Source organism: Schistocerca americana, chromosome 1 (assembly GCF_021461395.2).
Source record: "Schistocerca americana isolate TAMUIC-IGC-003095 chromosome 1, iqSchAmer2.1, whole genome shotgun sequence".
Classification (NCBI taxonomy): Eukaryota; Metazoa; Arthropoda; class Insecta; order Orthoptera; family Acrididae; genus Schistocerca; species Schistocerca americana.
This window is the reverse complement of record NC_060119.1, coordinates 1,047,419,236-1,047,436,482: the sequence shown is the minus strand read 5'-3', so window position 1 is coordinate 1,047,436,482 and position 17,247 is coordinate 1,047,419,236. Positions and strand designations below refer to the sequence as shown.

Here is a 17,247-nt window from a genome sequence, read left to right as displayed (position 1 = left end):
CTTCGTTCCCAGGGATACCGACATGGCCAGGAACCTACATAAAGCTAACTGGAGAACCGTCGTCCACCAGCTGCTGAAGAGAGCGTTGGATCCGGTGCACGAAAGGGTGAACCGGATACGGATCACTGAGGCTCTGGATGGCGCTCAGGGAATCAGAGCAGATGACATAAGCAGACTGTCGGTGGCGGCAGATGTAAAGAACAGCCTGATAGAGGGCAAAGAGCTCAGCTGTGAAGACCGAACAATGGCCATGGAGCCAGTATTTGAAACTTTGTGCCCCGACAATAAAAGAACAACCGACCCCGTCATTGGTCTCAGAGCCATCTGTATAAATGAAGGTCATATTAATGAACTTCGAACGAAGTTCGACAAAACGGGAGCGGTATACCGAACCAGGGGTAACCTCCTTTGGGAGCGAGCTGAGGTCAAGGTGAACGCGAACCTGAGCCTGGAGCCAAGGTGGCGTGTGGCTCTCGCCAACTCTAAAGGTTGCAGGGAGTGAAAAATCAAGGTGTTGAAGGAGGCGACGAAAGCGAACTCCAGGGGGAAGCAGGGCAGCACAGTAGGATGTAATGAAAACACATAATAGACAAAAACTGGTAACAGAGTGCAACAGATATCATCTCATATTTTCCGTTCTGTAATCTCTTCTCAGAATTACTGTTGAATTTCAAGTTGGTACACAGTTCTTTCAGGTATCTTTATTTGACATTAAGTAATTAAAATTCACTTTCTAATATTCACGTCTGCCTTTAAAACTCAACCACAGAAATCACACGAGACTTTGTGGGAGCAAATAATATTCGGGACCTGTTCATACACTGATGGAGAAAAATGGTAACATTCAACAAAAACTATTCCATGTTGTTGTTGAGGTCTTCAGTCCAGAGACTTGTTTGATGTAGCTCTCCATGCTACTCTATCCTGTGAAAGCTTCTTCATCTCCCAGTACCTACTGCAACCTTCATCCTTCCGAATCTGTTTAGTGTATTCATCTCTTGGTCTCCCTCTACAATTTTTACCCTCCGCACTATAGTAATGAAATTTTGGGAATACATTTGTATAGGTAAAAAATTTAAGTGATTAACATTGTAAGATCACAGGTTAATGTGAGTGCGAGATAAGTCATTGAAAATGCGAAATGCTGGTACATTAATAACCAGCGTAACTTCCAGAATGTCGAATGCAAGCATGCAAATGTGTATGCATTCTGTTGTACATGTGCCTGATGTTGTATTATGGGACAGAGTTCCATGGCTATTACAATGGTCAGTCAATACAGAGATGGTTAATGCTGGTTGTGGAAGGTGCTAGAGTTGCCTTCCAATGAAGTCTCATATGTGCTCGACTGGAGACGGATCTGGTGATCGAGCAGGCCAAGGCAATATTTGACACTCTGCAGAGAACATTGTCTTATGACAGCAGTATGTGGGAAAGCATTATCCTGATGAAAAACACTCCCGGGAATGCTGTTCATGTATGGCAGCACAACAGGTGGAATCACTCAGAATGATGTACAAATTTGCAGTCAGGGTGCGTGGGATGAACACAAGAGTGCTCCCGTTGTCATATGAAATTATACCCCAGACCATAACTCCAAGTGTAGGTCCAGTGTGTCGATCATGCAGACAGGTTGACTGCAGGACCTAAAGGCCTCTTCCTAATCAACACACGACCATCACTGGCACTGAGGCAGAATCAACTTTCATCAGAAAATGCAACAGACATCCACTCTCACTTGACAGCATTGAAGTCACAAATGGCTATGGTTTGGGTCAACTGGTTTATAACATTTCATTGAGTTACTGTGGAGTAAACTGTAGCTCAAACTGCTGCCACAGATACAGTAAAATGCACCAGAGCTCTATGTCCAACACGATGATCTTTCCTTTCCGTATTGTCATCCGGAGCCTGGTCGTCTCGCAACCATACATTCACATGACCACTGCAGCCAGAAATCACATACAGTGGCTACATTCCTGCAAAGTCTTTCTGTATAATTGCAGAAGGAACATCCAGCTTCTTGTAGCCTTAGTATGTGACCTAATTCAAACTCTACGAGGTGCTGATAAAGATGACTTTGTTGCTTAAAGAATTCTTGACTAACATGTACTCACCACATGCAACCCCAAAGGTAACTAATGCCTATGAGCATTACAGAGAGTATTTAAAGCAAACCTAATTTGCATCATCACAGTGGTGTTACTAGCACCACTCTTATCTGTATAGACACCATCTTTCAGTCATAGAAACAAGCCTACCTACTTTTGTTTGTATTGCACAACTCTTCTTGGCATCGCATTTTCTTCGCACCCCCCCCCCCCCAAAAAAAAAAAAAAAAAAAAATATATATATATATATATATATATATATATATATATATATATACACGCGAGTGTATTTGCTCAGCATTTTCTTCTTTCCCCCCCCCCCCCAAAAAAAAAAAAAAATTATATATATATATATATATATATATATATATATATATATATATATATATACACACACACACACACACGCGCGAGTGTATTTGCTCAGTTCAAAAAAGCCTACAGGAAGGGGGAGGTGGGACATAGTAAAAGCCAAATTGTAAGCATTGTGCAATAACTACTGAGTTTGACAGCAGTTGTTCCACAACTGAATTGACAAGTTCACAAATTTTCATGGTATGATGACTGTCATTTATCTGGTTGGACAGTTAGTTGCAGGTCATGACTGTCTAGACTGCTGTGTGAGGCGTACAACAAAGTTGAAATATGCTATGGATGTTTTCAATAGTGGCTCTTCCTACATTTAGTCAGTCAAATACCATTATGGTAGGAAGCAGTTTGGGGAAGGACATTTCTCAATTCAGCAAATGATGGAATGTACTAAATAATTTGTTGAGCATTTTTATACTTTACCAAAATGTGCACAGTTTCTACTTTTCACACTGAAAAATGTACTGTACTTATATTTAAATATTTTATGATTTCACAGAATAACATTTGTTACATAAAAATAAACAAAATTACCGATAATTCATAATATCATCTAGCAACTGCTGAACACCTTCTCTTGCATGACAAAGATATTTATCTTGCTCTGTGGGTGTCCTGTCTGCATGCCAGGCCTGCAGTTCAAGCCATATAAGATCTTTCAACTCATTCTGCCATAAATGTTCTTCCTTGCTGAGCTGAAAAAGAGATTATTAAAATGTACACTTTAAATGAATTAGATCACAAATAAATCAGAATAATTATGTAAGTTGTGTAGCATAAGGGCTAGTTCAAAGTTCCGTAACAACTTAATATTGGTAATCCAAGATTAAAAGGTTTTAGCTAAAACAATGGCAAGCAGGCACATGAAGTTGTTCCTTGTTTAGAATCTACTTGAGCAGCTGCCATGCTCACTTTTATGGATTTTTCTAACAAAGCTAAGTCATTCATTTCCCTCTCATGATTGATTTTACGTACCTATTCCAGGCTAGATCACTACCCACTAAATACGAAGTGGCAATGAGCAAGTCTGGAATGTAAAAAAAAGGACAAGTGAACCAAGAAACATGTCCCTCTCCAGAGAGGGAGGGAGGGAGAGAGAGAGAGAGAGAGAGAGACTCGCACCCCTGCAGCATGACAGGGCATTAAGGAAAAACCAGAGTGAGTGACAGCTGGTAATTGTCCCTTTGTACATGATTGTTTGCTACTCAATGCCTCTTCTATTTTGAGAGTACTAGCCCTTCCTGATACTAGTATTTATGTTCCACTTGGCTTTTCCACCAATATACAACTGCTTTGTAATGTTGCCTTAGATTTTTTAAATTAATGTGACTCTGGTGTGAGCTGCACCATCACTGTTCTAATTAAATCCTATTGGATACGTTCTTCCCTGCTCACGCACATTAACCTCAGTTAATTCCCTTTTAAAACAATACTCCAAGTGGATTTTCCATCTGAGCTATTCCACATTTCCTTAAGTTATTCAACAGTTGAACTATCCCATACACAATTGCACTTTCAGGAAAAACTTGTATGTGCTGTTCAAAATATATGCAATGTTGTTGACATACAAAGTGAACCAGAACACAATCAACAAAACCCTTCAGAGGTTGTTCACAGATACCTTCTCAATATTTTTGTATAAGAAACCCACAGTTTCTTGAAGTTCATTACAGAGGAATAATGTCATTACGATTTATTCAGTTTGTTAACACAATCACCCTTGCTTCTGTAAAAATACCTTCACAACAGTGAAGACCTGTGTTACGCAATCACCAAAATGTATAACACACAACACAGGGTAATCAAGAACCAGCAGACGAAACACACACACTTTTATCACAGTGTGATGAAACAGTTATATCAATGTACTATACAGCACATAACAAACACAGACCTGTTCCCTTACAGATATTGTTGAAAATTTCGACCATCATGATCGTGACAGTGTACAGTGATATTACACACTCAACAACTGCAGGGATTTGGTGTACAGCTGCGATACTCCTAGCAACTATGTCTGAGCAAGTACTGATCAGGGCCTAGTAAACTAGGCTCTCCACATGCCGCAGGAGGAGGAGATCTATAGTGTCTGGTTTGGTGACTGAACTTGGCCGTGGAACAGGACCATCATGACCAATCCATTGTTGAACAAACTGCGAACGAATGGAAATAAGACACACAGTGCATATTGTTGACATTTGCACTGTAGTGCACTATTTCCAGTACAATACAGATACAAATCTAACTGGAACAAGAAACCAAACGAAATGCATAATTCTGTGATGAGCCACTGGGTCATTAAGGCAAAATACTCAGAATGTACCATGGACCTTGCCACTGGCAGGGAGGCTTGTGTGCCTCAGCGATACAGATAGCAGTACCATAAGTGCAACCACAACGGAGGGGTATCTGTTGAGAGGCCAGACAAACGTATGGTTCCTGAAGAGGGGCAGCAGCCTTTTCAGTAGTTGCAAGGGGGAAACTACAGCCATAATTTTTCCCGAGGGCATGCAGCTTTACTGTATGGTTAAATGATGATGGTGTCCTCTTGGGTAAAATATTCCGGAGGTAAAATAGTCCCCCATTCGGATCTCCGGGTGGGGACTAATCAGGAGGATATCGCTATCAGGAGAAAGAAAACTGGCGTTCTACGGATCGGAGCATGGAATGTCAGATCCCTAAATTCGGCTGGTAGGTTAGAAAATTTTAAAAGGGAAATGGATAGATTAAAGTTAGATACAGTGGGAATTAGTGAAGTTCGGTGGCAAGAGGAATAAGACTTCTGGTCAGGTGAATACAGGGTTATAAATACAAAATCAAATAGGGGTAATGCAGTAATGAATAAAAAAAATAGGGATGCGGATAAGCTACTACAAACAGCATAATGAACGCATTATTGTGGCCAAGCCTACCACCATAGTACAAGTTTATATTCCAACTAGATCTGCAGATGATGAAGGGATTGATGAAATGTATGATGAGATAAAAGAAATTATTCAGATAGTGAAGGGAGACAAAAAATTAATAGTCATGGGTGACTGGAATTCGGTAGTAGGAAGAGGAAGAGAAGGAAACGTAGTAGGTGAATACAGAATGGGGGTAAGAAATGAAAGAGGAAGCCGCCTGGTAGAATTTTTGCACAGAGCGTAACTTAATCATAGCTAACACTTGTTTCAAGAATCATAAAAGAAGGTTGTATACATGGAAGAGGCCTGGAGATACTCGAAGGTTTCAGATAAACTATATAATGGTAAGACAGAGATTAAGGAACCAGGTTTTAAATTGTAAGACATTTCCAGGGGCAGATGTGGACTGTGGCCACAATCTACTGGTTATGAATTGCAGATTAAAACTGAAGAAACTGCAAAAAGGTTGGAATTTAAGGAGATGGGACCTGGATAAACTGACTAAACCAGAGGTTGTACGGAGTTTCAGGGAGAGCATAAGGGAGCAATTGACAAGAATGGGGGAAAGAAATACAGTAGAAGAAGAATGGGTAGCTTTGAGGGATGAAGTAGAGAAGGCAGCAGAGGATCAAGTAGGTAAAAAGACGAGGGCTAGAAGAAATCCTTGGGTGACAGAAGAAATACTGAATTTAATTGATGAAAGGAGAAAACATAAAAATGCAGTAAATGAAGCAGGCAAAAAGGGATACAAACGTCTCAAAAATGAGATCGACAGGAAGTGCAAAATGGCTAAGCAGGCATGTCTAGAGGACAAATGTAAGGATGTAGAGGTTTATCTCACTAGGGGTAAGATAGATACTGCCTACAGGAAAATTAAAGAGACCTTTGGAGAAAAGAGAACCACTTGTATGAATATCAAGAGCTCAGATGGAAACCCAGTTCTAAGCAAAGAAGGGAAAGCAGAAAGGTGGAAGGAGTATATAGAGGGTCTACACAAGGGCGATGTACTTGAGGACAATATTATGGAAATGGAAGAGGATGTAGATGAAGATGAAATGGGAGATATGATACTGCGTGAAGAGTTTGACAGAGCACTGAAAGACCTGAGTCGAAACAAGGCCCCGGGAGTAGACAACATTCCATGCCAGTCCATGCCATGCCAGTCCTGACAAAACTCTACCATCTGGTGAGCAAAATGTATGAGGCAGGTGAAACACCCTCAGACTTCAAGAAGAATATAATAACTCCAATCCCAAAGAAAGCAGGCGTTGACAGATGTGAAAATTACCAAACTATCAGTTTAATAAGCCATGGCTGCAAAATACTAACGCAAATTCTTTTCAGACAAATGGGAAAACTGGTAGAAGCCGACCTCAGGGAAGATCAGTTTGGATTCCGTAGAAAAAAGGGAACATGTGAGGCAATACCGACCCTACAACTTATTTTAGAAGCTAGATTAAGAAAAGGCAAAACTATGTTTCTAGCATTTGTAGACTTAGAGAAAGCTTTTGACAATGTTGACTGGAATACTCTCTTTCAAATTCTGAAAGTGGCAAGCGTAAAATACAGGAAGCGAAAGGCTATTTACAATTTGTACAGAAACCAGATGGCAGTTATAAGAGTCGAGGGACATGAAAGGGAAGCAGTAGTTGGGAAGGGAGTGAGACATGGTTGTAGCCTCTCCCTGATGTTGTTTAATCTGTATATTGAGCAAGCAGTAAAGGAAACAAAAGAAAAATTTGGAGTAGGTATTAAAATCCATGGAGAAGAAATAAAAACTTTAAGGTTCACCAATGACATTGTAATTCTGTCAGAGACAGCAAAGAACTTGGAAGAGCAGTTGAACGGAATGGACAGTGTCTTGAAAGGAGGATATAAGATGAACATCAACAAAAGCAAAACGAGGATAATGGAATGTAGTCAAATTAAATCGGGTGATGTTGAGGGAATTAGATTAGGAAATGAGACACTTAAAGTAGTAAAGGAGTTTTGCTATTTGGGGAGCAAAATAACTGATGAAGGTCGAAGTAGAGAGGATATAAAATGTAAAATGGCAATGGCAAGGAAAGCGTTTCTGAAGAAGAGAAATTTGTTAACATCGAGTATAGATTTAAATGTCACGAAGTTGTTTCTCAAAGTATTTGTATTGAAGTGAAACGTCGACGATAAATAGTTTAGACAAGAAGAGAATAGAAGCTTTCAAAATGTGGTGCTACAGAAGAATGCTGAAGATTAGATGGATAGATCACGTAACTAATGAGGAGGTACTATATAGGATTGGGGAGAAGAGGAGTTTGTTGCACAATTTGACAAGAAGAAGGGACCGGTTGGTAGGACATGTTCTGAGGCATCAAGGGATCACCACTTTAGTATAGGAGGTCAGTGTGGAGGGTAAAAATCGTAGAGGGAGACCAAGAGATGAATATACTAAGCAGATTCAGAAGGTTGTAGGCTGCAGTAGATACTGGGAGATGAAGAAGCTTGCACAGGATAGAGTAGCATGGAGAGCTACATCAAACCAGTCTCAGGACTGAACAGCACATCCGCAATACAGCGCGGACCTTGCGCCCACCGACTTCCATGACTTCCGTTACGTGAAGTCACATCTTGGTGGAAAATCATTCCACGACGATGAAGAGATCAAAAATGAAGTTGAAATGTGGTTCCGACAACAGGCGGCAACCTTCTATGACTGTGGGATACAAATGCTTGTGCACCAACTTAACAAATGTTTGGATTACAGGGGTGGTTATGTCAAAAAATAACAAATAATCCAGTTAATAAGATGTAACTGACGTTTTCTAAATAAATGTTCTATTTAAGGACTGCAAGCCATTGTATCTTTACTTTTCAAAATGCCCTTGTATATGACCGCAGAAACTCACATCAACTTGAAGAAATTAAAACATCAAAAATTCCAGCTTTCATGGTCATTCCACAAAGAGTACAATAAATAATTTGATATTCCAGCCTGCATGGAATGGAGAAGTGCTATAAGGGATTAGTGAGGTGTGAGAATCAGAAGGAAAGCCACAAGATGACAGTAACATGACATTATGAATATAGCATATATCACAGGGTACAAAGTTGTTTTGTGATTGCTCTGATCTACATACATTTTACAATTTGTGCCAAAAATATAACACATGAAAAAATCTGTAATCAAGGACTGAAGACTGCATCAGCTGTCCAGTCATCCTCTGCCAACAGCATCATCTAGTCATGATAAGGAGGGGTATGGGGTCAGGACACTGCTCTCCCAGCTGTCCTCAGCTTTCCAAACCTTGGAACAACTACTTCCCGTTCAAGTAGCTCCTTAGCTGGCCTCATGAGGGTGCAAACATCATGCTCCAGTCCTCTTACCAAGTAAAAATCCTTCGCACTACAAAGAGTAAAACCTAAATCTTCCATACGGCAGTCAGATCATTTGACTACTCAGTTACAAAAGCAGACATTTTGTGCTGAATTTTTGTAATTGCAGTGTGCCATAGCTTCTGATAACCATGAATGCATTGAAACATCTAGCATCATGACAAACGATTGTGCAAAAAAGGCTTGCCAGTAAATAGCTAAGTGATGAGAAAGTATTATACAACACAAGGAAAAGGAAGAGAAGTGGAGCAGGAAGCTAAGAAGAAAGAGCAAATGCCTGAGCTAGTTTCCACTACAGATAGGGAAAAACTTCATAAAACTGGGCAACATGCTTCAAAGATATGACAAACAGGAATTAGGAAGATAAAATAATAATCAAGGGTAAATAAATTACAAATTTTATGAAAGCATACAAAAATGTGAAGTCAACAAATCAAGGAATGGTATAAGAACAAGATAGTACGAGACGGATTGATGAGAAGCAGTGTAGAGGAACTACCTTAAGTTCAAATTTTAGACTGTACTTGAGGAACAGTGCCCTCTTGACAGTTCAGTGGAGGTAGCTTTTTTCCTGAGGGATAGGAGATAATGGGGCATGGGGGTTATTCCACAAGTGTATGGGATGTTATCCAACACACCTCATTAATGACCAAGTTGAAGAATATTTCTTACCTGGGAGGCACTTTGCTATTACTTCAGCCTACTTACATATGAATCAAATATCACAGAGTGTCTAGCATTCATAGGTAAAAAAAATAGTACAGGAAGGACTTTTTGCTGTGGAATGTGTGGCACCTGTCTAAGATACAATGTTACTGACTGACAGTGGGCAAATTTTCTTATGAATACTCAGATGGACAAAGGCTTATATCAAGTTAACTGGCTTTAAATGAGAGACTCATGCAAAATGGATTTAGTGGACCATGTTATGACTCTAGACAAGTGATGAGAGTTTACCTTTGCAGTGGGTACAGACAGATAACATCTCAGCTAGCCGATTTCATTCCAAAACCAACTCCACTGTAAATCTTGGATATCCAGCTGCAAAACTTTTCATTTGCCACAAACCAAGTTTTCAACAGTCTCTTCTAATGCTGCCTGGATGTATCCTGTCTTCCAACAGTACATTATTTTAGTGAAATAACTAACCTGTCTTCGTGGATTTTTATCCGTCTGTTTTTCAGAGTTTCCCATTCGAATAAGAAGAGAGAATGTATTATAGAATTCAACTCTATTCTGAGGATAATCTGCCCTTGGTTTGTCATCTTTTTGCATGAACTTCGAACATGCAACCAACTTTGAAGTCAAGCTGAGGAAACGGTTGCATGATTCAACCTGTAATACAAAGACAACAAAAATTCAGTAAAAAGCAGTAATGCATAAATGTATCAGTGTGGTGACACATTCCAAACGATGAATAAAATTATCTTAAACTTACTTTTATAGCAGGCTGTGGTAGTGCAACAGGCATACTCTCTGCTCTGTCTTCAGACATTTCTCCTGCAGGTGCTGCAGCAAGACCAATTTCAGTGTGATCAAGCTTCATATCTCTCTCAGAACCTCTCAGCAATTTCATAGAACGTTTACTCCGTTTGCCTCCTTCATACTTCTGAGACACATCTAGAAAAGGAAGTCATTAACTGAAGAGAATGTATAACTGAAAAAATCTCGTTAATGAAGCTGTGACTATAACCCATTTCCAATACACTAAAGGGAACTCTTCTAATTAAGAGTTCTGCTATTGACTCAAATGAATGTAAATGTCCATAGAGAGTCTGGTATGTGGTAAGTCATCTTGAAGCTTAGGAGACATATCCTCAAAGCTCAGTTCAAATTGCACTTTTGAAAAAAAAAAGAGTACCATAAAATTGCTCAGTGTTATTCTTCTTCCACTGCAATCCCTTGCTGAAACAAGCTGTTCAACAGCTGCAGCAAGACTGAAGAGCGGGCTGAGAATGAAAACATAACATGTTCATCTCCCAGTCCACAGTAGACCCAGTTAATGTAGTACAATGGTTAAAGCACTGGATTCACATTAAGGATAACTCTAAATTTAAGTTCTCTGTGGTTTTCCTAAATCAGTCAACAACTGCTTTTTTGGAAAGACTAAGGTCCATCCTTGTCCAAGTCAAGTTTGCCCTTCATGTCTAACAAGCTCAACATTTCTCACGGCTGCCAAAATCCTAAACTTCAATTCTACCATACTCATCTTTATCTTAAGCAAGAACTAGGAAGTTAGGCATACAACAGCACAACTGTTAAAAATGTTTTCATTTTGCTTTTACATAGCCTTTAGTTTACATGCAACAATAAGAGATGCTATACCACAACTGCATCACAAATTAAACTAAATCAAGTATAGGTGAGCTGATTACCTGAAGTGCTATAACACAAGGTGAAGATTCTCTGCACAGTGACTGTAAATAAGGGACAATGGCAAGGCTCATTGGGAACCTGTTTGGCGAAGTTACATAGAATAACAGACCTAGCTTAATATGAAAAAGTGACAGAAGAAAGATTAGGATTAACAGGTCACTGCTGACTTGGCCATCATAGACGGAGTACACAGATGGGACAAGGGCAAGGAATGAAACTGACCATGTGCTTTTGAACAGAGCCCTACTGCCATTTGTCATTACTGATTTAGAGGAACCAAAAAACGGATTGCCAAACAAAGCCTATAAAACAGGGTTAATTGCATGTAACTTTGTTTGATAAAAGTTAGTTACACACTACAGAGATCATTTGAACAATTCTTTTATTGAAATGACGTGGAGAAAGTCAGTTTACAGGATATGTATACACAAGATTAGCGTTAACGTTAATGAACACATTGTTATTTTTAGTCCTACTCATGCAACTACATTCAATTTTTTTTTACTAGCTACCAGTTTTTAAGTAGAAATTCATCAACAGACTAGTAGGCATTGTCCAGGAGACACAATTTTAAATTAGATTTAAAATTTGCTTTGCAACCGGTCAGACATTTTATTTTTTTGGACAATTGATAAAAATTTTTTGTTAATGCATATTAATCTCCATTCTGAACCACTAACAGCTTTAACAATGGGTAATAAAGGTCACTTTTCCCTCTAGTGTTGTAGATATGGATATCATTGTTGTTCTCAGCTTGTGATGGATTACTCATGACGAATTTCATTAGCAAACCTATTTATTGTGATGGCGGTTAAAATGCCTAGGCCATTGAAGAGGTACTTATGTGACATCCATGGGTGAACACCACAAATTACATTAAATCAACTATAAGTGAGCTGATTACCTGCAGTGCTATAACACAAGGTGAAGATTCTCGGCACAGTGACTGTAAAGAAGGAACAATTTCTTTTTACGCGACGATTTACCCCAGAAAATTACTCCGTGGAACATTATTGATGGGAAATATGCAAAATATGTCAGGAGGTTGATACATTTGTTCCCAAAATTAGAAATTACATGTAGAGTGAAAGTACCTGAACTTAATTATTTGATAAGTTCACTAATATGCATCTTCCAGTTCAAATTTTCACCAATATATACGAGGTGCTATTCAAAATTTTCGGGACTGGTGCTGCCACCTGTTGAAAACCTTACCTTTGGACTAATGGTCGCTATCACCCTCGAAGTAGTTCCCATCCGCATGTACACACCAGTCCCAGCGCTTCTGCCACTGGTGAAACGTTTTCTGGAAGTCCTGTTCTTTGAGGGTGTTTATCACTGCCAGCGATGCTTAAGGAATCCTCTCTAGAATTTCAAACCGACAGCCTTTCAACTTCAGTTCCAGTTTTGGGAATAGGGCAAAGTCGCAAGGTGCCAAATCTGGCAAGTACGGTGGGTGGGGTACAACCACCATGTTGTTTTTTGCCAAAAAGGTCCTGGTGAGCAAGGACATGTGACAGGGTGTGTTGTTGTGATGCAGCAGCCAGTTCCCTTGACGCCAAAGTTCAGGCCTTCGTTGCCACACGTTTTCATGGAGCCATCGCAAAACGTCACAGTAGTACTCGGAGTTCACTGTTTGGTTGGGTGGGATGAATTTTTTGTGCACAATTCCCTTGGTATCAAAGAAAACGATGATCATGCTCTTCACCTGTCTCGCTTTTTTGGGTCTTGGAAAGCCCAGGCTCTTCCACTGGGATGATTGTTGCTTTGTCTCTGGGTCATAACCGTAAATCCAGTTGAATCACTGCAAGGGTCTCCGTAGCACTTTCACAAGATTAGCACAGAATTTGATACGCACGCACTGTTCTATTCGTGGACCCATCATAAAATCACCACACACTAAACACAGAGTATTACGGAAATCACTGTGGACACGCAACATGTCCTCCCAGCTGAATGCCACTCTGCACACTGACTCATCAGATATGCAGCTCTCACCACCTAGCAGTGCAAAGCTCTACTACTCCTACTTTCCAGATGGCAGCACCAGTCCCAAAAATTTTGGATTCGACCTCATACTCCCAAATATTGGGAGCATTCCACCCTATTTACAGACTCTTGCTCATGTGCTACATCAATTGTTAGGTCAACTATTTCTTGTACAGAACTGATGCAGTTTATTTCCCTTTTTTCAAAATTTAGGAAGTGTACATTTTCTGAGAACCACTTAATAATTATTCAGAAAATATCATTTACTGACTCTTCTGCTACTTTCACTCCAATGGGATTTACTATAACACTAGTACTGTCTGCAGAAAGTAGCAATTCTGTTTGTTGACTGCTGAGCGGAAGGTCATTCACATATTTAAGCAATACAAATGGAGCCAGAATTGAATCCCATGGGACTCCCTTACTGATATTTTTTCCCCCGATCACAAAAATTTTCTACCTTTCTAACATTGTCTGAATCAGCACAATCTTTTGCATTCTGTTTGTTCAGTATGATTCACACCAGCTGTGTGAAAAGCCATCAATTCCATAAAACTTGAGTTTTTCTGAAGAAAGTGACAAGATCTACACAATCAAACACCTTGGAAAGATCACAAATAATACCAGCCAGCAATATATTATTATTTAAGGCTTGTTCCATTTAATGAGTGAATGTATAAGTAAAATTCTCAGTCAAGCAACACTTCTGGCATCCAAAGTGTGATATGCTAAGTAAATTGTTTCCACTTAAGTATGCGACTACTCTCAAGAAAATTACTTTATCGAATATTTTGGAAAAACATGTCAGTAAGGAAAGTGACAATTGTTTACATCTGTCTAGTCACCTTTCTTATGAAATGGTTTAATAATTGCACATTTTAACCTGTCTACAAAAATCGCCTGTACCTGTGATGCATTGCACATATCACTAAGCACATTATTTATTAAGATGGAAAAACTCTTCAGAATTCTGTTTGAAATTCCATTATCAAGCCCGCATGAGCTTTCATTTTTTAGAATTTTTATAACTGTATCAATTTTAGTGAGGGCTGCTGGTGCTATTGCTAGTTGCTTAAATGTTTGTGGAATGACCTTTTTAATATGTTCTCCTGCTTCTTCAAGTTAACCATTTAATTCTACACTTGCTGCTATGTTTAGAAAGTGATTGTTAAAGGTATTGCAGCTTGTGAATTATCAGTCACAACTGGTCATTTAGTTTAATTGTAAAAAATCTTGCAGATGGACTGGATGTCCTATCTCCCACTTGACAATGTTCCATATAGTTTTCATCATATTTCCTGCATTATTTATTTCTGCAGGACATTACATAATTTCTCTCTTTCTTTTACATGAGGTTTTAATTCCCTTAGCTAATCATGCCTTTACACACACACACACACACACACACACACACACACACAAACACAAACAAACAAAATATTAAAATGAAAAATTACAAACTAAGTGTAATTAAAGTGGAATCTTATGTGTTAATCAGATACAGTGCTCCCACATTGGTCTAATGCGATATTAGATTTAACATTGTATCCTCAAACACTTATTAAAGCTGGATACATTTGTTATCCTCATCATCTTTGCACAAATCACTCTACTTTGGGTGTGAGCCTGCAGCAGGTTCCCTGTCTGCTACAACCATGCAGCTGTGCAAGTAAGTCACAGCTCGATTACTAGTTATTCTTTATAGTTCTTTAATTCTATTAATACCGGCAATTAAACCAAGTACCACAGAATACAAATATGACTTTTGTACAGAATGTAAACATAAAATTCCACTTTAAATCGGACTTTGTTTGTAATAAAAAAAGTAAACAGCTATTTTCTGTGAAAATTGGTCATTGCATGAAAACAGAATCTCATCTGTACATTACAAAAATGAAACTGCTAATATACACCAAGACACCAGAGAGAATGCACATGACCCCACTTGGTGTATGTAAAAATCATTTCTTCTTGAGCGTGTCCTGGTAATATCTGCTCCGCCTACATATCCACTGACAAGGCATATCTCCAAACACATCCATAACACACACGGCCTCTCATGAAGCAGCAAGAGCCAAAAACTAAATATCTTAATCAACAGTATATCCTAAACTGAGCACATTTACAAAAAGAGTTACAAGAAAACACTTAAGGGGACATTGTATGTAAAATTTGTTGAAATTTGACATTTTCTGTTTTCTACTCCATAATGTACTTTGGACTTTCCTGCGCATTTTAATATTAATACATTAAAATCAGACAATTGTGAGACCTTAAAATAATATTTTGAATGTTGATGTGTCACTGTCAAATTTTGCGCCTAAGCATATACTGCCACAGCTGAGCAGTCATATCTTGGGAACTACACAGTCTAAAAGACTGTGAATTGCTTCGTTTTTTGCCTACTGCTACATCTCAGATGTTGGCATTACGAATAAACCTAAAAACCAAGCTGGGTAACACAAAACTGTCTGATGGCAAGACAATAAAATGTGCTGGAAGAATAACAGACAAAGTAATTGATAAATTACAGGAATATTATGGGAAGGCCATTCGAGATATCTGTGACAATTTAAAGAAGATGAAAAGAGCTGGGTGGAGCACTTTCTCTCATCGAATATCAACCAATGAAAAGCCGTGTCATGCTTTCTGTCCACCTCCCCCAAACACTTGGTGTAAATGTAGGTAAGCTGAATTTTCTGGCACCTGCATGAATTTACACATAAACATTCTCTTCTTTTGGTAGTAATGGAGGCAATTAAACCTATTTACAGAGATTTGGCACATCCTGAGCTACTAATAGAAGTGTTTACATGGGACGACCCAGAATATGAATGAGTCCTTCAATAATGTTGTGTGGTGCCATGTGCCTAAAAATGTATTTGTTGGCCTTATGACTCCAAAGTTAGCAATGTCTGATGCTGTAATAGCTTTTAATGGTGGGAACTATGAAAGACTTAAGGTTCTGGAGAAGTTAGGGGTAAGATTTGGACAGAACACAGCTAAAGGACTGCCAGAAATGGATGAGCTTCGTGTACTTGAAGCAGAGTTATCTGCTCAGCAAATGACAAAAGACGCAAGAAAGAAAAGGAGGAGGCAAGCACTGGACTGTTGTGACACTGACGAAGACACAGACGATGGGCCAGGGCAATTGTAGTGCATAAAAGATGCAGAAATGTAAGTTTTTATATGAATTTGTAATAAAGTTTTAAACCTCAATATCTCTTAACTACATTTTTTGCAATATATGACCCGTTTTCTATAAAAGTATTAATGGTAGAGACGAAATTTTCACAGCAAGCCAAGTGTGAGATTCAACACATATGGAACTAGAATAATTAAAATACCCCGAGTTGTTTTGTTTTTATGTTCATTTATTTACAAAATTTTGTCAAAAAATTGGTTGTTTGAAAAAGAAAGATAACATGCCCCATAATACAATTTAGTAATAATTCTAGTCCAGTGTATCTAGGAAGGTGCATTCAATAATTATGGAAAATTGTAAGTTGGTGTCTTAAATAAAAGTTTCCGAGATAATGGGTCACAAAATTTGATAATTTAACACTGGCAGCGTAGGACATGCAATGTCCGCTTAATCAGCAGTTTTTCAAACAATGGAAAATACAGGATGGAATAACAGCAATCAAACAGATAAATAAAAGGGACACACACACACACACACACACACACACACACACACACACACACACAAAGGAAGAGGGGGAGCGGGGGTGGGCAGAGAGAGAGAGAGAGGGGGGGGGGTAGGGTGGGAGAGAGGGGGGGAGGGGGGACAGGGGGAAGAGAGAGAGAGAGAGAGAGAGAGAGAGAGAGAGAGAGAGAGAGAGAGAGTGTGTGTGTGTGTGTGTGTGAGGAAGTACTTTGTCCAATAAACTTAGTCTACTAGTCTACCTGAAATGTGCCCTTCTGCCACTGCCACTCTGCACCACCTCCATGTGGTTAGTAGCAATCTATTCTACTTCACTGTTGTTAACATTTGTGAACATAAGACACTGAAATAAGAATGCAAACTACATGCTGCTGAAATTATTTTCAAGCCATAGATGTAAAATAATCCACAAAAATTCATTGAAGTTTCAGTATTTAAATACCACTAAGCTGCATCC

At 39.0% G+C, this 17,247-nt stretch overlaps 1 protein-coding gene across 2 annotated transcripts in view; it reads right to left on the bottom strand.

Annotated features, from left to right (window-relative positions):
• LOC124617051 (mitogen-activated protein kinase kinase kinase 4) overlaps nt 1–17,247 on the bottom strand; it is a 217,227-nt gene that overhangs the window by 176,905 nt on the left and 23,075 nt on the right. For both annotated transcript variants that reach the window (XM_047145235.1, XM_047145236.1), the window contains exons 4-6: nt 10,197–10,378; nt 9,908–10,093; nt 3,015–3,175 (exon numbers count right to left, since the gene is read on the bottom strand). In XM_047145235.1, coding sequence (XP_047001191.1) covers nt 3,015–3,175; nt 9,908–10,093; nt 10,197–10,378 — 529 coding nt within the window. The remainder of the gene's footprint in view (nt 1–3,014; nt 3,176–9,907; nt 10,094–10,196; nt 10,379–17,247) is intronic.